This window comes from Drosophila gunungcola, unplaced genomic scaffold, assembly GCF_025200985.1.
Source record: "Drosophila gunungcola strain Sukarami unplaced genomic scaffold, Dgunungcola_SK_2 000099F, whole genome shotgun sequence".
Classification (NCBI taxonomy): Eukaryota; Metazoa; Arthropoda; class Insecta; order Diptera; family Drosophilidae; genus Drosophila; species Drosophila gunungcola.
In genome coordinates this window covers 118,399-141,768 of record NW_026453261.1, presented here as the reverse complement: position 1 = coordinate 141,768, position 23,370 = coordinate 118,399, and the positions used below count along the sequence as shown (strand labels likewise).

At 45.2% G+C, this 23,370-nt stretch overlaps 4 protein-coding genes across 15 annotated transcripts; 3 read left to right on the top strand and 1 right to left on the bottom strand.

Annotated features, from left to right (window-relative positions):
- Position 1: 1 nt before the first annotated feature.
- Positions 2 to 20,407, bottom strand: LOC128265193 (coiled-coil domain-containing protein CG32809). 12 transcript variants are annotated; one of them, XR_008268827.1, is made up of 19 exons: positions 20,048 to 20,406; positions 18,934 to 19,087; positions 18,787 to 18,840; positions 18,574 to 18,716; positions 17,916 to 18,524; positions 13,382 to 13,472; positions 12,960 to 13,052; positions 12,430 to 12,544; positions 12,265 to 12,369; positions 10,994 to 11,157; positions 10,677 to 10,742; positions 10,533 to 10,616; positions 10,214 to 10,276; positions 9,660 to 10,122; positions 9,421 to 9,603; positions 9,239 to 9,332; positions 4,010 to 4,165; positions 2,286 to 3,944; positions 2 to 2,212 (listed from the first exon to the last, which is right to left on the bottom strand). XR_008268827.1 is itself a non-coding variant. In XM_053001048.1 (18 exons), exons 2-18 carry the CDS (start codon positions 19,037 to 19,039, stop codon positions 2,847 to 2,849), a joined length of 3,687 nt encoding a protein of 1,228 aa, XP_052857008.1. In that variant the 5' UTR covers positions 19,040 to 19,171; positions 20,048 to 20,406; the 3' UTR covers positions 2 to 2,846. The 12 variants fall into 12 exon arrangements, 9 of the variants coding, with proteins under 9 accessions (XP_052857008.1, XP_052857006.1, XP_052857010.1 ...); XR_008268828.1 differs by lacking the exon at positions 2 to 2,212 and adding an exon at positions 7,246 to 7,289 and having other exon boundaries at positions 3,807 to 3,944; positions 20,048 to 20,407; XM_053001048.1 differs by having other exon boundaries at positions 2 to 3,944; positions 18,934 to 19,171.
- Positions 11,164 to 12,255, top strand: LOC128265177 (uncharacterized; the record flags this gene model as incomplete). The annotated part of the gene is made up of 3 exons (XM_053001031.1): positions 11,164 to 11,588; positions 11,668 to 11,857; positions 11,913 to 12,255. Coding segments are annotated over exons 1-3 (549 nt in total), but the record flags the coding sequence as incomplete, so codon positions are not given.
- Positions 14,018 to 17,901, top strand: LOC128265196 (uncharacterized). Its single transcript, XM_053001058.1, has 6 exons — positions 14,018 to 15,147; positions 16,219 to 16,312; positions 16,410 to 16,530; positions 16,656 to 16,877; positions 16,944 to 17,635; positions 17,718 to 17,901. The coding sequence occupies exons 1-5, from the start codon at positions 14,637 to 14,639 to the stop codon at positions 17,622 to 17,624; spliced, it is 1,629 nt and encodes a 542-aa protein (XP_052857018.1). The 5' UTR covers positions 14,018 to 14,636; the 3' UTR covers positions 17,625 to 17,635; positions 17,718 to 17,901.
- Positions 20,408 to 20,467: 60 nt separating the features above from the next.
- LOC128265197 (alpha-ketoglutarate-dependent dioxygenase alkB homolog 7, mitochondrial-like) lies at positions 20,468 to 21,957 on the top strand. The gene is made up of 3 exons (XM_053001060.1): positions 20,468 to 20,851; positions 20,905 to 21,072; positions 21,131 to 21,957. The coding sequence occupies exons 1-3, from the start codon at positions 20,618 to 20,620 to the stop codon at positions 21,377 to 21,379; spliced, it is 651 nt and encodes a 216-aa protein (XP_052857020.1). The 5' UTR covers positions 20,468 to 20,617; the 3' UTR covers positions 21,380 to 21,957.
- Positions 21,958 to 23,370: the final 1,413 nt, after the last annotated feature.

Here is a 23,370-nt window from a genome sequence, read left to right as displayed (position 1 = left end):
GTCCATTTTACGAATGATATTTATTTTTGTGGATTGTTGTAATTTAAATAGAGTAATTATTATTAAGAAAAAAATACGCACTTCAAACACGTTTAATTCAGCTTTACCATCATTCAGAGGTTCTGCATTTTACACCTCCCTTCTCCCAGTCGGGCAGGGATATTGATTTTTGATCATACTCGCCTATAAGCGATACAAATACCTATGTAGGTGTAGGAGAGTGGGTCGTGTAACTGTGATGTGCCTTTTAAGGATAACAGTTAGGTGTAGGATGCCATTGATTTCGCCACGCTTGTTAAACTTTATACTTAAATATCTTGAGTTCGTATTGTTACCATCATATGCATGTAATATGTTTATTTAAATGTGTATTCGTTGCGTGAATTTGCATGTAAATATATATGTTATACATATTCGTCGAATGGCGCTAAATAAATAATACAAATCTGCTAAATTAGGTAATTATTTGTCTTTGTGTGTATGTTATGTCTTGAGCGCTCATCTAAGGGCTTTGTGTTTGAAATTTTAGTCTTGAAGTCATGTCCATGGTGCAACTAAACAAGGTTTTCCCGTCAGCTCTGCCGAGGACGATACATTTCTCAGAGACAAGCGCTAGAAAGAGATAGCAACCGATTTCTTTCTCACGTTTGACAAACGACTGGCAAAAATAACGTCCTCAAAAGAGGGCAGCTCGTGCGTCGGGACCACCTTGTATAGTTGCACCATGGTCAAGTCTACTGCTCCGGGCCGGGACTTTTGGGTATCAAAGCTCGGCCTTCCTATAAAAGATTCGGCTAACCGTGCTAGTCTATAAAGTACGATCAGCAGAAGCCTTGGGAAGGTGACCTTCTGCGGCTGTATTTGAGCTATTGGGTATACATATAATATAACTATGAATTTTTACATATATGAGTATGTAATATATATATTCCAAAATGTTGTATCTTTTTATGCGTGGTGTTAGATCTTACGCTAAAACGCTCGACGTAGTTTCGACTCGCTCCCACAACTTTTGGGATCGGCAGACTCAACTGTAGTCCTCATTTAGACTTTCAAAATTGAACAATTTAAAAAATACATGACTGTGTTTAATTAATATAAGAAGGTGGCAGAGGTGCAAAAAAATTTTTTTTTTCTTGGTGTGGTACAATTTAATTTATAAGTAAATTAGCCTATAATACTGATGTGTAATGCTGTCCAAACAGTAAAAATAACCAATTATGTCTGTGTATAAGTGTGCAAGCTGTCTATCCACATTATTTAATTATTGCTTCCAAACATCGGAATATTTGTACATACTTATATGTTAGGGATGCTGGTGTACTATTTTCGGGTACCTTTTGGATTTGCTAAAAATAAATGCAGTCAAGAGCTCTCGACTTCGAAATACCCAAAAGCCTGATCAAGACCAAAACGGGTAGGGAGGAACAAGGATACAATACGATTCCGTCCGTGTCCGTATGTCGCTGAGCCATAAGGCAATGCCTGTTCAACTACCCAGGATATGGTTTTGGGTTGCCTTCCAGACCGACCACCATTGGATGCGATATTGCATGTTGCGTTAAATGCATATGTATATATATGCACGAAGGCGCGCAACTCCTTTACCCGTTTGATAGGTGCTTTGTGTAAGTAATAAAACCTTCGGTAGTCCGAAGTGTTCCGTACACTCTCCGAAACTCCCATCAAGAATAGAAAGCTCAAGACCCCTTCTTCGAGTGGGGGAAGTGCTTATGACTTTTTGGGATAAAATTAGCTAATCACTTTTTTTTAATAAAAATAAGTACAATATCTTCGTATTCGTATTTCATATTGTATATATATTGTGAGCTACATATATAGAACTATCAGTCTCACGTCCAAGGTAATAATAAAAATCTATGCCATATTTGAAGTACATACGTAAATCTGTACATATGCATAATAGTTAATTGTTAATCGGTTTATGTTCGTAGTGTCGTTGTGCTTGGCTATGTTGAGGAATCTTAGTTCTACGTGTGGTTGTGGTGTTGTGGCCAGGTTCTAGGTCCTGGACTATGGGTCAAGGAGTGCTGCTTGGGCATTGACTCATCCACACAGACTGATATATTGAGGCTTAGTGCTGGGGGGTGTTCGTGCTGAAAAACATTTTGTGTTCCATCTCAATCTTCGACTGCGTCGTAGTATTGTGCAATTTGGTGGGGCTCTAATCGCTTCCCTTCCTGCTCTTGACCTGTGTGCAACTTCATTGAAACAACAACAAAACACAACATGCAACATGTACATCAATGTAAACGAATACATACATAAATACATTCATCTGGGTGTGTTTATAGGGCCATGCCCACTTTTTATGGGGTTGCACAAATGGTGATTACGCATTACACATATGCACGGGTTTTAATTTGTGATTCCATTCGATATTTGTTTTTGCTTTGATTCTTATCATTTGCGTTGCGATTTCTAAGACAACACCTAACAAACTGCTGGAGTTGTGCAAATACACATTTATGTACGACAATTAGATGATAGTAAATACAAGTACGGTGCGAGCCTTTGCTCACACTGACAAACGAAATGGTGTTTGTTGTTATTATTCATTCATAACTATCGGTTCTGTACTGTTTTGTCAGCGGTGATAATGTCTGAGTGCGAGCGACCAGGGGCTGTAAATTCCAACGTTTTTTTCTTATTCTTATTCTTATTTCCATCGAAATCGTAATCCACATCCACACAAATAATGAAGGTGGTGTTGATAGACTTTGGTTTAACTTGCCCATGCTTCAATTTTAACTTCAATTTCAGACGCCTGACCGCTCCGATTAAATGTCGATTTTTGCTTCGTTCCACGCCAATTTCCAGTTGTGTTAAAGTATCTCGGTCTCGTACAGCTGTTTGGTGGTCGTCGGGGCTGTCTGGTGTTGGGAGTTCAAATTCAAATTCGAGTTAACAGCAGCAGCGCCCGCACCAGCCGCCCCTGCAGCTCCCCCACCACCCAGCGCGCCGCCGTTCGCACCTCTCGTAGCATCACTGGCCAACACACCATTGGTAGCCGCAGCAGCCGCCGCCGCCGCAGCTGCGGCTCCACTAGCCTCACAAGCTAGACTCAATGCGGCAATCTTCTGCTGGATGTTGGTCTCACTGCCCAGCTTGCGCAGCGTGTTGCTGCCACCGGCCATGTCCTGCGTCTGCGGCAAGTCCACCGATGGCAGCTTGCTCATCTGCTGCAGCCGCTGATACTGCTCCTGCAGCAGTTTCTGCTTCTTAAGCAGCTCCTGGTGACGCATCTCGAGCGCCACCTGGCGCTGGACGTGGTCGTTGCCGGACTCGTTGCCGCTTGAGTTGTCCCCACTGGAGGTGTCGCCGCTGGCCACGATGGCGTCACCCACGACGCTGTTTCCGGCGGCATTAGCATTGGCATTTAAATTGACATTTAAATTGACATTGACATTGACTGCGGCTGTGGCAGCCTGGTTCTGTGGCATGTTTGGGCTTGTTGGACTGGCCAGTGGACTGCGTGAGCTGGTGCGTGGCGGCGGAGGTGGCGGGATGCGCTTGTGGCCCACCTTGGTGATCAATTCAGCGTTTCGCTCGGGCACGGGTGGCTTGCTGCTGCCGCCACCGTTGGCTAGTGCCGTCTCGCTGGCCTGCAGTTCGCCGTCCGACTCGCTGGGGTAGGAGTGCAGGCGGCGCAGGCTGCCCATGTTGGTTTGCACCATCAGCTGAGCCTGGGACTGGGACTGATAGGAATGCTGCGACTGTGAATGCTGGTGGGTGAGCACGCCGCGCTGGGCTTGAGCTGGCACACTGCCCGAGGCGACAGCGATGACCATGCTGCCAGTGGTCGCCTGCTGGATGTTGACGCTCGCCTCCGTGTAGAGACGGGCCTGCGAAATTTGCGTGGTGACAGTGCTTTGTACTGCGGCCTGGGCGCTCTCATCGGATGCCGAATCCTCCGGCCGAATCTGCGGAAGGAGACTTGGACCCCTTGAGTTCGGCTGGGAATGGTGGGCCTGGTGACCACACTTACCTCGTATAGTTGCTGGTGTGGCTGCTGTTGTTGCTGCTGTTGTTGGGCAATGGGCTTGGAGAATGTCTTGAGCTCATCTAGCAAAGCATCGAGTGCGTTTTCGGGTGCGAGTCCCCCGCTGAGAGCGAACGTCCCCATCCTGGGTGTTGGGATTGGCTACAAAAACACACAATTTGTCGGTGAAACACAGGCTCTAATGCAGCTCCCGCAAGGCAAAAGCAAGATACATGATATGTTTTTAATAGTCGGATAACATCTCACATTTAAACATTCTGTAATTAGGTACTCAAAAGGGACATATAATATGTATATTCTCGCAAATTATCTGATTATTACATGTACACATCTTATACGTAGGTAACCCAGCATAATATATAGATAGCTTAAGCAAACCAATCGCCATGGCGATCAAAAAAATGTGCAGTTGCTTAGGAAAGGATCATGCAGTGAAAAAAGCCGACTTGTAGCAAAATTTGTATCAAACAAATACGAACATATATATGACCTTACAAATAGTACATGATCTATCGCCATGAATCACAGTACATCGAACTTATGAATATTCACAGGTGCTAGGCATACATAGCAAGCAGGCAGCAGGCAAAGTAAGCATTCTAAAAAGGGGAAATAGATGGTAAGGTATGATGGTAAACAATATATTGCCGATATAAGGCATAGTAAGGTAGGCATGTGGGGACGAGTAAAGGTGTATGGTAAATAGGAACAAATAGCTTTAAAGGCGACGTTTAATGCAGGAGAGATGCGAACGCGACAGATGTCGATTCTAAGGAAGTCTTCACCGATTTTGATGCATAATGTTGGGACTAGTGTCTTTTTATAAAGTAAGTTTCTGAGTTTCTAAACATCAACTCGACCGCACGCTTCCCTCAGGTGGAGGGATTTACCAGCATTATATCTCTAGTTTAGTACGATCTGCCTAATGACCTATAGCCTTAATATTACTTCGCTCCCAGCAGGGATACATCTGATGAGTAGGGGGTGGACAAGATGAGAAGCTTTAATTGCTAAATTGGTATTTAAATCTGATCAGATTGAGGGAACACACTTTTAGAGTTACGCATGTGATTGATGTGGTCGTTAATGATGGGTCGACGGTTGATAGATTGTTGAAACTTCAAAGACAACAATCGATGAGTGAGAACAGTGACTGAACAGTGGTGACTGCACTACAATTGGACCTTCGATTGTCTGCTTAAGATAAATTACACTGGTAAAAAAATGTAAGTCGACAAAATCCTTCAGAGAACAATCCTAGATTTTTCGGTGCAGTTGAACTCCCTGATTTTATCCCCAGTTCTGCTTAACCTTTCTTATTTCAACGATAGCTTTTTTTGCTAGTAATATAACGTTATTTAACTCTTTAATACATATTATGAGTAAAGGTGTTCTTATATAGGTGCTGCAGCTCGACAAAGGAGCTATAACTGAAGTTCCGAGGAACGTTATATTTATAGTAAAATAAGCTATCGATGACCGAAATCGATTAAGCAGTAGTGAAAATTTAAAAAAACAGATGAAAACTTAACTTACACTTCAAAAGAGAAATGGTACCATAACATCATTTTGAGTGTAATTTTCTGAATAAAGAAGTTAAACTGCACCGGAAAATCAAAGTTTGATCTCTGGAGGATTTTGTCAATTTAAATATGAAAGCCAGTGTTATTAGCTACTATTAGTAGTTTTGATTAAAGGGTTCGGTATGCGGAATGAGGGAATGGGAGGTTCGGGGAAGTGGCTGGTGTGTACGTACATAAACAGGGGTACAAATAGATACATATTTTCTAATTTGTATATTTGTATATATACATATATATGCGTCGGCTTCAACTATAAAATATCAATTAAAAGTTATGCGATATCTTTTTTTTCTGCGGAAAGTGTCCGTATGATTCGAATAAATAAAACAAATAAAAACACTTAATGAAAGCAAACCAGTAAAGTTCACTAAAAATCCATATTATATCTTTAGCTCTGTATCTCTGTATATTGGCTCTGTATCTGTTTCTGTAGATGTGCATGTTTCATTAAGTCCCGTTTCGTTAAATTAGTTTCAAGCAAGAGCTCGCTTGAAATCATTTTGCCTCCGGCTTCGATGTGTGTAGGTGTGCTAGGATAAGTCTCGGACAGCGCATGAATGATTTCACATGATTGATCATATGATTGAAGAAGGATATTTAACCGGAACCAGAGACAAACAATCAAGGCTTATGCGAGCTTACCGAAAAGGAGTGTACAGATTTGGGAGAAAAGACAAAGACAAAACAACATGTAGAACAAGGACGAATACCAACAGAAGATTTGCAAAGCAGCGAACACTGAAAACAAAACTCCGTGTACGTTTACGGTAACGGGTGGGTGGAACGGAGACAGGAAGAATATGAGTGTATTATCATTAAAGGGGTACTAAAAGTCCGGAGTGGAGCAAAATCAATGAAAGGAGCCCTTTTGAAAACACCTATAGGTGTGGATAAATTTGTCAAGTACGTCTATCCCATCGGATAAAGTTCTCAAAATTAATCAATTTTTATTTCTGTATTGCTCTGGATCTGGCTCTACTTATTAAATAATTAATGGTCTATATATAAGACAAAACAATTTTTTCAATTGAAAAGCCAGCAAAAATAAGTAGTTTGGATTGACAAATTTTTCATTTTGATCATTTAATTTGAAGAATGGCCCAGGAAAAGCTCCTGATCAGAAGACGTGGATAAAGGAGAATACTGGTGTTAAAATTTATCCGGAAGTATATAATAAGTCGGATTTAAGACACGAGGGATGAGACGCAACCCGTGGAATGGGGCTCTAAATGGTTACTACACACAGACAGTCATTCAAATGGGCTTTTTATAATAAATATGTACATAAGAACATGATTATGTTGCTGTTGGTAGGTTTAAGGGTTGCGATTATTAGGAGTGTTCTTTTCGTGGATTAAAAACAGCTTTGATGAGATTTGATATGTGGTTGGAGTTTAGTACGAGGATTAGTTTAGTTAGAAGTTTATAGCAGTAGTAAATAGTATACAAAATATAAACTAGTATGTTTAATGCAGAGCAAATTATGTTTAGCAAAAAGAAAATTGACTTAGTTTTATGATTTCATCTTTTCAAAATGGTTTCTTTTCGCTTTTTAATTATATTTTGTTTTGTTTTTTTTTTTTTTTTTTCGGTTAGATTTTGTAAATGTTCTTTTTTATTTGGATTTTCAGTCATTACTCAGTAATTGCCTCTTTGAAGTTTGAACTCCATCGCCAGTTAAACTATGTGGGTTGTTGTTGTTGTAAACGATATTCAAAATGTTTGAGAAAAGGCGAAAGAGAGAAAACGAAGGTAAACCTCATTTTATAAGACGTTAGCTTTATAAATTAACTGTTGTGTTCTGTTTGATTGTTTTCATTTATTGGTTCTCAGCATGTGATGATGATAGCAACAGGATACTTTATAAATTCTATTGCTTATAAACTCTTAAGTATCTGCAATAGTAGCTGTGAAGTTTGATTGTTAGTTGTGTCTTAAAATATCTAAGACCCAATAAGGCAAGCTCAAAACAGTTAGAGAGACAGAGGGCAGTAGTATGGATAGGGGACAAGGGCATAGGCAACGCGTCAAAGTTGGGTTGGGTTGGCTGGATCGGTGAAGCTTCACGGTGTTTTGCGGTGCTATGTGGGTTATTACAACTTGTGCCGATATGATTGGACTTCATCTCGATACCATACAAATCGAATTGATTGTACTAAATAGAATTTTGATACTGATAGTCTCGCTGAATGAATTTTTTGAATGGTTGAACAATTTGTTGTGAAATGAATGATGAACCAAAACACAATTTATGTAACAACAGCCAATTGCAACTTATTTATAAAACAAGAAAGGAAGCAAACTTCGGCAAGCCGAAGTTCATATACCCTTGCAGCTATTTCAAAAACTAAATACTCTTGAAAACGTTAAATATTTTGCGTGTATGTTTAAAAACATTGAAGCTATTATGATTTGCAGCTTAATTTTGATAGTTCCTATGTCAGCTTTACGATTGTTCCTATGGGAGCTATATGCTATAGTCGTCCGATTTTGTTGAAATTTAAACCGTAATTCTGAAATATTTAACCATTACTATATCTCGAAGAACTAAAAAAAAATAAAAAAACAGCAAAGTAATAATTTTTTTTTATTTATTTTTATGATTGTTCCTATGGAGCTATAAGCTATAGTCGTTCGATTTAGATGAAATTTAAACCGTAATTCTGAAATATTTAACCATTACTATATCTCGAAGAACTAAAAAAAAAATTAAAAAACACCAAAGTTATAATTTTTTTTTATTTATTTTTCCGATTGTTCCTATGGGAGCTATATGCTATAGTCGTCCGATCCGGCTCGATCCGACTTATATACTACCTGCAATAGAAAGACAACTTTTAGGAAAGTTTTATGCAGATAGCTTTAAAACTGAGAGACTAGTTTGCGTAGAAACGGACGGACAGACGGACATGGCTAGATCGACTCTCCTAGTGATGCTGATCAAGAATATATATACTTTATAGGGTCTGAGATGTCTCCTTCACTGCGTTGCAAACTTCTGACTGAAATTATAATACCCTCTGCAAGGGTATAATTATCGCACAAAATATTGTATAAACCAAAGACTACAAACGAAAAACGATATTTCGGTATACACAACTAAGAGGTTTTTTTAACTTAGCACAGTAACCAATTCAATTGTTAAATCACCGCCAGGGGTTGAGGTAAAAAGCTGGATAAACTTCAATCGACTTTGCTTCCACATATATCCAGAAATACGCTTTAACCGGATAGGAAACGAAGAATTACGGAAGGACCGCTGCGAAGGCGGCACATTTGGGCACCTATGCGATAATGCTTACTTGAAAATATCGCAGGATTAGAAATTTGGGTGAAAGAGACAAGATCAGATCTGATCCGGTAAGGTGGGTTCGAAATGAAAGCATAGCAAACTCGATATATGGTAAGACAAAAGCAACTAATCTCTGCAATAAGAAACAATACTTTTATACATATGTATAAGATAGTCATGACACGCTATGTAGCTGTATAATATGTATCTAAGTATATGGACATGGAGCTATGGCTGGGCCTTATAACGTTTTCTTGGATTTAGATTTGAACTAGCTCTTTGTAAATGTATGAGCATCACGATCTCTATTTTTCCCTGAACCTTGGGTGTCGCACTCACCTTGTCGGGCGCCGAGATGTCCGCGGACCGCGGTGGCTCCTCACTGATAGTCGGCTCGTTTGGCGGTAGCCGTTGCTCCTGCACGCTGGCCAAGCTGTGGAGGCAAAAAGAGAAAGCTCATCGGTCCGGACTTAAGTACACGGGATGATAGATGGCCTTAGGTGGTCGGTGGGGCTACAAACCGTTTGAGCGTCACCAATGTGCCAGTCAGCTTCTTGCAGCGCCGCAGAGCCGACTCCAAGCGGTCGGGCTCTTCTTTGAGGAACTTTTCTTCTCGTACCACCTTCTCCATCTCGTTAGACAGGATGCAGCGCAAGCCATTTGAGAGTGCCGGAAACTTAAGCTTCAGCTCAGCGACAGTTTTGCTGAAAGGAAGCAGGATTCATTCATTTGTCGATCATTGGTCAACTGCAGCACTCACCTAGCGCGACTCAGCACCAAAGCCATGTCCTCCACTGCGGTCATGTTGACGCGGGTGCGCCGGTTTATTACCTCGCCGCGCAGGTTTTCCACGGACCCCTCCAGGTCGCTCAGGTCCTTTTCTAGGCGGATGACCTCCTGCTTGTAGAGCTCCTCCTCGCGCGAAATGCGAGTGGCGTCCTGGTCGCCCTGGTGGTCCCAAAAGCTGCCGCTGCTCGCCAGCAGCGTGGCCCGAATACGCATGAAAGTGCCCTTAATGTCCTCGCGTACGGCGACAGCCTGGGCCTGCGAAAGGCGCCGTAAGGTGCGCACCTCCATCCGCAGATCCTTGGCTTTCTTTTGCAAGCCACGCAGATGATTGTACACCTCGGGGGCCAGTGCAATGTCCGCCCGGTAGTTGGGATGAGTGGTCTGGGCCAGTACAATCGGCTTGGGCGGCGGAGGAGGCTTTAGGCGGTCGCGTTCTGTTGTGGTGGCCAGAGAAGTGAGGAAGAAAATTGAAAAACCATGGGAAAACGGGGTTGATGCATGCGTTACAGTTGTAGCTGTTCTTACCTTGTGACGAGGTGCGTGGTAGGGTGGACGACTTGATTGCCGGCTTGGTTGGCTTCGTGTCAGCTGTTAAAACCGTGTCCGTTTCGGGGGCATTGGGTGGCAGTGGTGGGAAAGGAAAGCGGATGCCTTAATACGAGCATTGCTTGCATTGGGTTTAGGAAGCGACTCATGCGCACCACTTTCCTACACTCAGAACAAAACTCTTACTCAAATGTCTTTTTAAACATTTAAGATTTTTTTTAGGTTCTAATTTTGTAAACTTTGTTTGCCGACTTTTATTTTGAGTGTTAAGGTAGAAAGACCAATGTGATAGAATTACCGGCATGTAGAGGGTTGTGAGACTTTGGTATTCCCTGTATGTCATCGCTAAACGATACGGACTTCTCAAAGGACACGGATTTTTCTGCAAGACAAGGACATGAAATTTGATGGCTGTTTGGAAGAGAGATACGGCGACACTTACGGCAGGAGTTCTTGCCCAGTTTGGGAGCTTTCTCCCGTATGTACAGCTCGTCCCCAGAACCATTGGCTGCGCAACGTGCGGAATAGAGAACAAATAAGATAATGAGAGGAAAAAAAAGCTCAAGGCTTTATATTGGCAAGGGACCGGCAAAGAAGCTTCGCGCGAGCAAAAAGAGATTGTCCCGCCATTATTAGTTCTTCAAAGCGGTGTCAGGCGGTGATGCCAACGTCGGTGCTCCAAGCTGAATGGGTGCCGAGTACAAGATCTACAACGCATCCGGATGCCGACCCAACTATTCGGATGGTTCGGAAACATACCTTGCATCTGCGTTGGCACGACAAGATAATTCGGGTCCAGGGTGGGCACAGCTAGAGGAGCGATCTGGGGATTCTGGTTAACCAGAGCCTTCTGGACCAATCCCGTGAGGTTGGCCAGCTGCCGTTCCATGTGCTCCACGCGTATGCGGTGCAAGTCTTCTGGCCTGAAATTAAGCAAAAAGTTGAAATCAGTATAAAACTTGTCTCCAAATGTTGCGTGTTTCCAAGTTGTGCCGCCGCGATTTCTGGGCCATACATCCGCTGGTACTTAAATGATCCAATTGCGCAGCCAAGCTTAGGCTTCAACACCGGAATCGGAGTCGAAGTCGAAACGCAGGTCGAAATACTTAGTGCATTGGAGCGCGAGCTGAGACAGGTGAGAATGCAGCCGGCGTCTACTGCGATTCGACTCCAATATACCGTAGACCCAGATGCACTGGAACTGTTCCAGTATACCCTCCGTTCCGTTAAGCAGCAGCAACAACAGCCCCGCCAGCACGCAATTGCGAACCGCTTTTGCAGTCGTCAATCGAAGGCAAGTTGGAGCGGTGCGAGAACCACTGAGCTGTCTGCAAAAACATGACTACATGCAGTGGTATGTACAATTCAATTCGATTGGGAAACCCAGTGGCCCTGGACTCATGATGAATACAACTCGCATTCAACTCCGGCAGTTTCCAGCACACCAGCGCGGTTCGCCCGCTGTCTGGTAAACTTCCAAATGGACGAGCTGCTGCTGCTGAAAAAGTCCGTGTTGAGAATGGAGTCCCTGGACTCGGGCGATTTGCCGACGTCAGCCACGGATTGCCCGGAGGTGCATGGATCGCAAATGCCGGAGCGTATGGCCTTGATGGCTGCTGATCGGTAAGCCTGCTCTTCAAACAGGTGCTGGCATGCTGTGATAAACTATCCGTTCCAGGGGTGAGCACGGTACCACTGGCTCCAGTGGTTCCTGGCATTCGCCGCATCCTTGGGTCGAGCAGAAGCCGTCAAAGTTGCAAACCCTCTTTCAAATCAGCATAACGGCTTTGGCTTTTCTCTCATTCGGCGGCTACCTGCTCTGCCTAATTGTGCAGGCCATCAAGAGCAAGGGCACCACCTACTTCCACCCGGTGGCCACGGCTACCACCACCTCATCCAATGGGAACGTGAAGCGCATTAAAATATACCGCCGTAGCAAGCGCAGTTTCGTTCGGTCAGGGCATTTACCCAAGGCGCCGCCCACGCGGATTTTGCTGGAGCAGGACTACGCCTACTACGAGCATGCTTACCTAGTGGGGTCATAGATCTGGTTGCCGCGGTGGCCTAGGCGGTTGGGTCCCGGTCCCACCTTTATGCCGTAGAGGGCGTACTGATCCTCGGTCATGGCTCCGTCGCTGTAGATAGCACAGATTGGCAAAGATAAATCCTAGCACGAACCTTCCTCCTGAACTCACCTCTGCTCCTCGTCGATGATGGGGGCCACGACACTGCCCCTTGTGCCGTATTGGCTGTAGTACGGCTCCTCGTAGTTGCCGCGGCTGCCGCGTTCCGGAGAACTGGTGTAGCCGTCTACAAAAGGAACTGGCTTGGTTAGCAGTGCAACTCAGATAGGTAGGTAGTAAGTATGTGTGGCATTGGTACTCTGGCGGTACTTGATAACACTTTGAAGTTAAATTTAGGAGTAACGAAACGCAATAAAATAACGCATAAGATCGATTTGAAATGAAAAAGATGGGATGCATGATTTTGCCGCATAAATAAACGCTTTCCGATTTATTTGTGTGGATAGTGCACTGTCAATTAGCACAATAAATATGAGTTTGTATTTGATTTTCTATCGGTTCCATAAAGCAAGCGCAAGCCAATATATGATCAGATGCGAGTAAGCGCGAATATTATGAGCGACTGTTCACATTCCACAAGTACATGGAAGTGGACGTACATTCTTTGCTATAAATGGATAGAAAGAAAAATTCTTGTGTACCTGGAATGCTGTATAACTGATCCGGGATGTAGGGGAACAGGGGTTCCATGCTACCCCTTGGATTGAGAGATCTGAGTGGTTTCACAGGCGCTCCTTTTTCGGTTTGGTTCAAATTGGTTTGGTTCGGTTTGGTTTGAGTTGGTGTTCGGGTGTAAGTGTGGGGTTAATGGATGGAACATGAATCAGATTTAGACTGGGTTTTACTGGAGCAGAGAATTGGAATGACTGGTAACTGAACCAAACAGCACAATACAAGCAAGACATGGCCCCAAAAAATACTGGAGACCCGGGAATGAGGGGAGCGGCAAGTGAGCAAGAAGGAGGTGCAGTAGAATAGGTCAACTCAAAAAAAGGGTCCACTACTCAAAGGAAAGAATTGAAAGAATACGAAATCAATTAGTCGATTCGACAACGCTACGCACCCATCGACACCTTGTTTCGTTCTGATGAGTACATGCCGCGGGGCAAGGTCTGCGACGATCCCACGTAATAGGGCGCCGGCTGTTTGCCAATCTGAAATATAGATAGATGGATAAACGGTGGATTAGTTCATTAAACCGCCGCAGGCCCGAGGCAGCGACGGGGACAGGGGCAAGTGGTATTTCGGTTAACACTGCCAATTGGCCTTCGCTCAAGTAGCGAAATAACCAATATAGTTTCTCCTTCCTTTAATGACGATTCGTGGCCCATCCCAAAAATTGCGCATAGACACTTTTGAGTAATCACACTGAGAGAAAAATGATTGTATCGAAACAATAAGTTGATTTAGTTCATATTTCCATACTAAGTATTAAATACACAGTTTTTTAAATTTTTATTTCAAGGTGGTAATCAATCTTTGATATTTTATTTAGTTCTGTAAAGCATAGTTGGGTCTATTTTAGATTACTGTATAAAGTACAGATGTTATGACAAAGGAACTAAACTAATAATTTCGGAATTCGCATTTCAAGTTTGAAATAAAGATCAAGTGTATATTTTTCTGCGCAACATCGGTGCAGACTGTGGCTTTGTTTGTGAGCCCAAGCATGGGCTCAGGGCCGTGACAAAATGAATACCTTATAATAAACATTTGACCCACCCATCACTCAATCAAATCGATACACTCCCTTGCTAGGTTCGACGAATTTGAAGCGTTGTAAAGCAAAAGATCTCTTGTGTTTTCTACTGGGACTATTGAGGATCAGTGGGCCAAGAGCACGTCCTGCGAAGGTGGCTCTGCCCAGCTAGTTAGTGTACTGGTCAGGTTTCGGAGAACTATGGGTTCTGCCCGTACAGCGACTGTCGATAAGAGCTGCATTATGGAACCATCCGGCTATGGGCGGCGGTCCCTGGAGTGCAGCAAGTGCAAGTGTTTTACTCTTTCCCCGCCTGCTACGGCCACAACGAGCGCAGCCGACAAAGCTCAACCAGTTTCGGTTTCAATACAACAGTTTTACAATTTGTTACAACTAAGCCAGACGAGCGGCCAGCTGAGCAAAGCTGCTGCCGTTGTATTGTTACGCCAGCAGCTGGGTTTTCGGCGCAACTCAACCTGGCTGTGGCGCATGCGTGGATGATTAGTGAAGTGCGAGACATCGCGGCAATCGGACGTTGCAGACGCGTGAAAGATCCAAACTTTCAAGACCCAGACATATACAGATTGGAGATACACACATAAAAGGCGAGATCATAAAAATGGCGCAGGGTATTCCTCGAACTCTGCTCATTGCAGTGCTCTTAAATGCGGCCGTCTCCTTCGCCTGGAAGCCAATCAGTGGCAGCACAGCCGCTTACAGCCTCAAGCAGTCACATCCGGGGACAGCGAGCAGCAGCCACGAAATTTCCGCCAGCTTCTCGCAGTTTGCCAGCGAAGACAAGACCACCGAGGTCGGGGACGAGGTGCTCCCTGGCCGAGCCGCCGTACTGGGCGGAGTGGACTCGAGCGCCTCGGTGGTACACCCCATCAGCTTTGCAGATCACGTGGAGGACCAGTACGAATCCTACAGCATCGAAGCCGAGGAGCCGGCGACCTTCACGCGAACTCCGCTGTACGGTTCCGAACGCTGCAGTGTCAAGAAGTTTGCTTTTAACCAAGACGGCGAGGTGGAGTACGGCAACCAGATGCCGGAGCTGGACCAGTTCACAATCTGCTTTTGGATGCGATTCACCAATCACAGCGGCGATCACGTCCTTTTAACCTACGAGGGTGAGTGACTGTTGGGTGAGTGGGGTTGGGTAGATCGCGAACGGGTTGGGTGGTGAACAGCCTCTCACCGTAACTTGCATTAGCTTCAGCGGCAAGCAAGACAATGGCTCCACAATGACCACTAACCGATTTTGTTGCATAAGCGGATAACGGGCGAAGGGCGACTGGTGACGGATGCCGATCATTTAATGGGCCACCGCGCCAGCGATAGACCTTCGCTGTGGGCAATGAATTGTGGGCCACGCTCCGGCGCTCGCACCTGCAAAAGTGAAAGGAAGCGCACTTCCTGATGCAAGTCAGCCCACTACACGTTTACGCTCTCGCTCAGTTCAGTGGTCAGCTATGAAGATGGTGCTGATGTCGGGTTCACCTTGCTGACTCCGGCTTGGATGATGGATGAGGAGTGTGATATCGATAAGGCGGCTGACTGACTAAGTCTGGTGGCTGCCACCTTAAAGATTCGCTTTGTTTTTCCTCGTTTGAAATTTTCAACTGCCACCGTTTGTGAGGTTGTTGTTGTTATCTTGAGCTATTGGCGCTAGTGTTGTTGTCGTTGCGGTCGCATTACATAAGCGATAATTTACCTGTTTCCAGTTGGATGTCGTCGGCATTGTTGGTGTCGCACTCTGAGCGCAGCTGAAGCAGTTGGCTTTTGCGTTTGACATAATTCCCGAGTCTCAATTCAAGTAGCAGGGAGTCGCGTCGACGGCGATCAGCACTTGAACTTCCGGATTTCGGGCCGGCGCGCCGCTAGGAAATGCTTTGCTTACAGCCGGTGATTCACATTTAAATGTAAATATGCATATCGCAACATGCTCAGCAGCCTAACAGGATTTACTGCATCCAGTCGCCAGTTGTATAACTGAGCTCATTGGGACTCTTAACTCGGCTTGGGCAAATCAAGTGAAATGGATGGGATGGGTCTTTATTTAGAAAAGGGTTAGCGTTCTGCCGATGATTGCTGGCTGTTGGGCATTCTCCTTCGCTTGATTGCAAAATCTCACTATTCATCGCCATCAATGACATGAAAGCGAGTCTCGAAGCCAATTTGATCCACTTTTGCATTCACAGCTGGAAAGGAACTACGCGAAGTGCAAATCTGGGTCGCAAATGCGCAGAATTCAAGTTTCCTTTCAATGGCCATAAAAGGTCAGCAAATGTACAGGTGAGTCGAGCGTTGCGTTTGCGTTCATCCATCGATCAAGCCGTCAATCTATCCAGCTGAATAATGGTCTCTTTACCGTATACCGTATCTGACGCAGATTGAACTACCCACTGAAAATGCGCCAGTGGCATCACATGTGCAGCTCGTGGAATGGCAAGACGGGCGAGTGGCAGGCCTGGCTAAAGGCAGAACGCATTGGGCGTGGTTTCCACAATTCGGTAAGTAGAGCTGCTAAGGCTCCAATTACGTCCAATTGCAAAAGCCATTTTTGCCACGAGCATTTGATTTCGGCATGCGAATGGCAGATGCTGTAATCTCCATCTCCACTTTGCTGTCTTGGTAGTTGGTGGGTCATAAAATTCCAACGAACGGAAGACTGCGCTCCGGCGGCAGTTCGGTCACCGGTGACGTCAGCCACGGCCTGCACTTCGAGATGACGCTAGTCCAAGTTTACCGAGTGGCTCTCAGTGCCGGCAAAGCACACCGCGATCACAAGCACCACCATGTTCATCACTTCGACCACGAGGGCCTAGAGGTTTCCAGCACCACACGTGCCCCACCTTCAGTGAGTTGGAAATCTCTCCAGTTCTCTATATTCTGCTTAACCATTCTGCTCCTGCTCCGCATCCAGATTAACCGACCTCAGCCTATGCACACACTGCTTGCCAGTGGGCAGATCCCGACACGGGTGCGCATCAACCTGGCCAATCCGCCCCCTGCGCCCGCTGCCGCTGGGTCCAACGATTTAGCCCAGCAGGCCATTACAATCAATACGAACTTCGTTAACGGACAGATAAACGCAGGATCGCGACTGGTGGCCCAGCAGCTTCTGGGACTCTCGTCGCCGAGCGGTTTAAACCAGGGACAACTGCAGCCTGGGGGAGGCAACCGCTTCCAGATGATGAGCAACTCAGCCAACGTGCAGTTTATCGATGAAACCGAGACTCACATCCAGTTCAAGCGTGAGGCCGACAAGAAAAAACTCCACAAGCGTGGTCTGGTGCTGCTGGACAACGGATCCGTGGTGGACGACGGACTTGGGACGGGCGCCAGCGAGATTTACAACGGCCTGGCTGACTTTGGCGGCCTGCAGTTCAAGCAGGACCTGACAATGAAGATGAATTTGGAGGAGGAGATCAGCTCGCACGATCGAGAGCCTGCTGAGGAGGAGGTAAAGGCCGTAATGGCAATCTGCAGCAGTTGCAACTCGGAACCCTTCCAGGGCGCCATCGTGTTCGCGTGGAAGGATGTGCGGGAGCACATGAACAACGCACTCAAGGGCCTTAGCGTGGGTCCGTGCGGCAACTTCTAGTTATACTTTGGGTACGGATATAATCCTAATATCTAGTGTCCCAGAGCCTTCCAGTTTTTATCATTCCATTTTTTTTTTGTACATACGTGTAAGTATTCGATGGGAGTTGGCATATTCTATCCCGAACCACCTTTTCCCATGTCCATGTGGGAGTCAACGCTTTACAGAGGCGCCATGGTCCCAAACAATCCTTGACTCGCTCATGGACACCCATCCTTAAACCCCACACCCTAGCAACTACGCGGTGATATTAAATAAAGGAATATTTTAACCAAACTAGCAGGCACTAACCTTTGATTTGTGAATGTGCTGATGCTTGTAGTCCGAGTCGAACTCCGGTTCGCTGAAATAGCTCTGGTCCTGGTCCCAGTTTGCCTGTGCCGGGGGAAGCGGCTGCGGGATGCCAGGGCCGCCGGGCAGGATCTGGGGTGGGGCCGCCACCTCGGTGGACTCAAAGAGGCGAAGCACGGAGCGATCGCGGATCTCGCGCAGATGCGAACGCACGTCCTCCAGCTCGTAGAACATGTCTTTGCTGGCGTCGTGGATGTAGATCTTCACGTTGGGCCCCTCTAAGTAGGACATGGTCAGCTGGCGCGGGAACGAGCGCACGAACAGGGCGCGCACCGTGTCGATCGAGGTGATCTCGTTGGGTAGCAGGGCGCGCTTCGTCTCCGAGCGGTACTGCAGAAAAACCAATCCCAGCGGCCGCTCCAGCGTTTTGGATGGCGTGCGTACCACGGGGAGCGAAGAGCGCTGCTTGCCGCCCCTCCGGAATCCGGTGCTGGCCGTTTCCACTTCTGACATGATGCCCGGATCGTCATCGAACAGCGGTCCCTGATTAACGGGCGCATATCCCCGCATCGGCTGGTTCTTCTTGTTCTTCTGGGCGCGCGTACTCATCTGCAAGGTAATGGGATTAATAGTGCGGATTCTCCAACGACGATCTTACCTCCAAATCCATGGCGCGCTGTTGCTGGGGCGCCATCTGATGGGCATGGGGGTGCTGAGAGCCGCCGTACACCAACATGTCACCACCGAGCGTGTGGCGCCGCGGATCGTCGCGTCGCATGGCTCTACGTCTCTCGTCGCCGACTGGGTGAAGTATGTGTAGAAGCTCCGGATCAGTGAACTTTTAACCAGGAACTAAGCCATCTGCACTTACCCTGTTCGCTTGAAGGAAGTCGTCCCGACTTGGCGTCATTCTGCCAATCTTCTTCTGAAAGAGAGGCACCTCCGAGTTAGGCATTGTCCTGCCTTAATGGCTTGCTCTATCTCGCTCTTTTCTTGGCTTTCGCTTTCGGATACTTACCGCCCTCGCGTCCCTTGCGTTTCTTTTTTGAGGAGGAGCTGCTGCTGCCGCAGGCGCTTTGGCTGGAGGAGGCGCTCTTATCCTTGCTCTTCCAGCGGATCAACATCCTGCTGCTTTCTTCTGAGGTGCGTGGCGCTCAGTAGCTCAGTTGCGGCTGCATAAAAATGCAATGTTTGTCACTGGACTTTGTTTACATTTGGTACCGGTAACAACACATTTAAACGCTCAAACACACAACCTGCAAATGTACATCATTCAACTTTGATGCAGACAAACCCCCTCGAATTGGTTAGCGAAGCAACTGCTCGCCCACATCCTCGAACTGTCAAGAGGGTGTGGTGGAAAGGAACCTATTACAGCGCTTCATGCAAAAAAAAAAACCCATGCAACGGAAGAGTAAGAAAACGGGAGTGCGCAAACTCTGCTGCGCGGACCGAGCAGAAGGCGTGACTGAATCTGGAACTGCAGACGAATCTGGATCTGGACACCAAAGATTACGTTATGCAGGGACATCCGTAAGCGGTCCAATTGACAGCCAGTACAAGTTAGACCGTCGGAATAAAAAAACCTTTTTTTCGCATTTATTATATTCCCTATCTCTGGACTCTGGAGTTGTTTTGTAAACTATGCCGGCTGGGAAGTGACATTTTATCTCTTTTTTGAGTTTGACGGAGTCTAAGTAAAAGGAGCAGATGTACAGCAAGTTTTGGCACACTCGTCACTCGGCTCAATGAACATCGCCCAGCATGAAGTACGCATGTATACATTTTGCCTGTTGTTCCCAAACAAAAGCTCCAGGGATGGAGGAACAGGAATAGACATGTGTACATTCAGAACATGGTATACTTTTCAGTGCACGCACTGCATGGGCTTGTGTTTGTGTGCCTGTGTATACACATGCTCCACAATCCCATTGGCATAATTGCGAGTCACCAAAGGAATTTTTGATTCGATATAAGTGCGGTGCCGAGAATTAAATCTCGTATTTCCCAAGCACGCCTCTATTTGGGTCAGAAACGTCTACTGAAATGGGTTGTGGACCTTTTCGCACACGTCAGCGGTAAATTGACTGCATTCCGGGAAGTTTTCCCAGAGGATCTCAACCTGTCTGTACCTATGCACATGTGGGCGTGTGCGCGGCTCACTGGAACACCGCCAGCGGTGCTTTTCGCTTTTTTTGGGACTGCAACTGCAAATCATACGCACTTGCCGATTCCGGAACGATTAACAATTAACAGATCTTGGCCGCACAGCTCATAGCTGGACCGACCGTCTTTAAAATCCGTTCGACACGATTTGCGACCAGCACTCGACACCGACACTCTGCACTCAGATATCAGCACTCAGCCACCGCCGTAGCATAACGGCTGAAGAGCAGAAATATTTCTGGTATATCTACACCGGAAAGCGTTTCCGCCCTAGCCGAACGCGGATTGTGTGGTGCGCCTGTCCGGCGCATGCGTGGGCACTCGCTGTAAATCGAGTGTTCCCGGACCAGCAAAGTCACCTGCCAGCTGGCATCTCTGCATTCCAACGGTACACAGCCCGATTTGTTTTGCTGCCATGCAAACTCACGAACTTGTTCGACCGGTTTGAGAAGGTACAACGGTAAACGCGGGTGCTAATCGAATGACACCTATCGATAGGCGATTGACGGAAGGCCCTTAAACGCTAGTGACGCAATATGCTTCTTCTACGACGACTAGCGCCTCTGGGACCCAAGTTTCCGGGTGTGAGGTGGCGTAATTTTAGTTTGATGGAGTACGCCGGCCAGTGGTCTAGTACAGAAAAACTACAGTTCCAAGCGGATATGCGGGTCATCAGCGACTTTGTTACGGCTGAAGAGGAACAATGCCTGATATGGGAAATCGAGCCTCACATCAGCCGCTTGCCCTACGAGTCAAGCCACTGGGATGACGTGGGTATGAGTAGTAGGGCAGGTTCCTGTGAAGCCATCTGTGCCCTTTACAGGCGATTCATGGATACCGTGAAGTGCAACGAAGGAAGTGGTCACCCCACAATCGTTCCGTTTTGGACCGTGTCTGCAGAGAGGCTTGCGGAGGCCAAGTGATGCCCTTCGTCCATATTCTGGACCTTGCAGAGGTTGGCGGGATTAAGCCTCACGTGGACAGCACTCGGGTGATTTGGACGAGCTAATAGAAATGTACCAAAATTCAATTATCTTTCTCATGGACAGTTTTGCGGCCACACCATCGCGGGAATCAGCCTGCTTAGCGATTGCGTTATGCGAATGAAACGTGTGGCGAAAGGTACCGCTAGCCACTCCGCGGATGTGCTACTGCCGCGACGTTCACTCTACATTATGAGCCATCTGGCGCGATACAAGTTTACCCACGAAATATTAGTCGGAGAACAGTCGCGGTTCAGAAAACACCCAGTAAAAAGGAAGCGACGCGTTTCTGTCATTTGTCGAACGGAACCTTAAACACACACGCTTGCTTACAGCTCAAACGGACATTTGAACACACACTCTTGCTTATAGGTAGTGGGGAACGCACTAAAATCACTTGACTTTACGGGTCGGGACGGTATCCACGATTAATTGGCTGTGAGATCCGCGAAAGTCCATACAAGTCCGATCCAGCGGACGACCAGTGAGCGTAAGCCACTTAATATGGTAACTGCATTACGATCTGATTTAAATTAAAGATATTGCCGGGCTTGGAAGCACCAAGGAGTCTAAAAACCTCCCCAAGGACCAATCCTGGCCAGACATCATTGTGGTCATTATTCTAATGTAGCATCAATGAAAAATACTCTTCTTCTTTTTGTCAGCATTTATTTATTTAAATTTTTTTTAGCAACTTGGCCTAGTTAAAATTTTTCAGAAGTGTCAGAAAATTAATAACAAGAAGGAAAGCAAACTTCGGCAAGCCGAAGTTCATATACCCTTGCAGCTATTGCATTAATTAAATACTTTTGAAAACATTTAAATTATGATTTACTTGAGTATGTGCTAAAAAAAAACATTGAAACTATAATGATTTGGAGCTCAATTATTAGATAGTTATTTTATATATTTTTATTATTTCTATGGGAACTATATGCTATAGTCGTCCGATTTTGATGAAATTAAAACCGTAATTCTGAAATATTAAACCATTACTATATTTTGAAGAACTAAACAAAATATTAAAAAACAGCAAAGTTATAATTTTTTTTCATTTATTTTTCCGATTGTTCCTATGGGAGCTATATGCTATAGTCGTCCGATTTTGATGAAATTTAAACCGTAAATCGGACATATTTTACCATTACTATATGTCGAAGAACTAAACAAAAAATTAAAAAACAGCAAAGTTATAATATTTTTTCATTTATTTTTCCGATTGTTCCTATGGGAGCATATAGCTCAGTCGTCCGATCCGGCTCGTTCCGACTTATATACTACCTGCAATAGAACGACAACTTTTGGGAAAGTTTCATGCAGATAGCTTTAAAACTGAGAGACTAGTTTGCATATAAACGGACGGACAGACGGACCGACAGACGGACGGACAGACGGACGGACAGACGGACATGGCTAGATCGACTCTGCTAGTGATGCTGATCAAGAATATATATACTTTATAGGGTCGGAAACGTCTCCTTCACTGCGTTGCAAACTTCTGACTGAAATTATAATACCCTCTGCAAGGGTATAATAAAGTTGTTTTGCAATATTTAAGGATATACCTTGGGTTGATTTTAAATTAATCGGGTAATCCCTTGGAAAAATGTATCTCCGCGTTGACGGCAGAACTTTTTGTAGGATCATAACAAGTAAAAAATAAAAAATTAGTGTTTTAGTTAAAATAAAACCATTTTGGTAAAAACTTCTAGACGTTTTTCGTTTCGTTTAAGACCTTTTTAATTATATCTAGAAGACCTGTGCAAAATTTCATTAAGTTCGGTTAAGTAGTTCGCGAGAAATCTTGACAACCGACATTAAAACAGTTTCGATAAAAAGGCGTTTAAAGTTTCAAGCTGTATCTCCAGTACATAGATAGTCCAAAATTATCACTCGGATCAACTTGAAAATTAGGGAAAATATTTTAGAGATGTTAAAGACTTTAATAAGAAAACACAAAAAAATTAAATATTTTTAAACCGTAAAACCCATGTAGCCCCTTAAAATGTTCGTCTAAACAGCTTGGCAGTGTTTATTTCGCTTTTTACTATAAAAACATCGTTGTCAATTTTATAATTTTACTAGTTTGTGGTTTTATACAGAACAAAAGTCAAATGAGTTTAAAATTTAAAAAAAAAAAACAAAAAAGGAAGCAAACTTCGGCGTGCCGAAGTTCATATACCCTTGCAGCTATTTCAAAAACTAAATACTCTTGAAAACGTTAAAATTATGATTTACTTGCGTGTATGTTTAAAAACATTGAAGCTATGATGATTTTCAGCTTAGTTATTCGATAGTTCCTATGC

Excerpts from the sequence above, each read along its gene's own strand:
- LOC128265196 (XM_053001058.1), top strand. The coding sequence starts at position 14,637 with ATGGCGCAGGGTATTCCTCGAACTCTGCTCATTGCAGTGCTCTTAAAT. Across the intron at positions 16,313-16,409 it reads AAAGGTCAGCAAATGTACAG|ATTGAACTACCCACTGAAAA; the intron begins GTGAGTCGAGCG and ends TATCTGACGCAG. Across the intron at positions 16,878-16,943 it reads CCACACGTGCCCCACCTTCA|ATTAACCGACCTCAGCCTAT; the intron begins GTGAGTTGGAAA and ends CTCCGCATCCAG.
- LOC128265193 (XM_053001048.1), bottom strand. The coding sequence starts at position 19,039 with ATGTTGATCCGCTGGAAGAGCAAGGATAAGAGCGCCTCCTCCAGCCAA. Across the intron at positions 18,717-18,786 it reads ACTTCCTTCAAGCGAACAGG|TCGGCGACGAGAGACGTAGA; the intron begins GTAAGTGCAGAT and ends TACTTCACCCAG. Across the intron at positions 12,545-12,959 it reads TCAGTTATACAGCATTCCAG|ACGGCTACACCAGTTCTCCG; the intron begins GTACACAAGAAT and ends TTCCTTTTGTAG.
- LOC128265197 (XM_053001060.1), top strand. The coding sequence starts at position 20,618 with ATGCTTCTTCTACGACGACTAGCGCCTCTGGGACCCAAGTTTCCGGGT. Across the intron at positions 20,852-20,904 it reads AGTCAAGCCACTGGGATGAC|GCGATTCATGGATACCGTGA; the intron begins GTGGGTATGAGT and ends TGCCCTTTACAG. Across the intron at positions 21,073-21,130 it reads CTCACGTGGACAGCACTCGG|TTTTGCGGCCACACCATCGC; the intron begins GTGATTTGGACG and ends TCTCATGGACAG.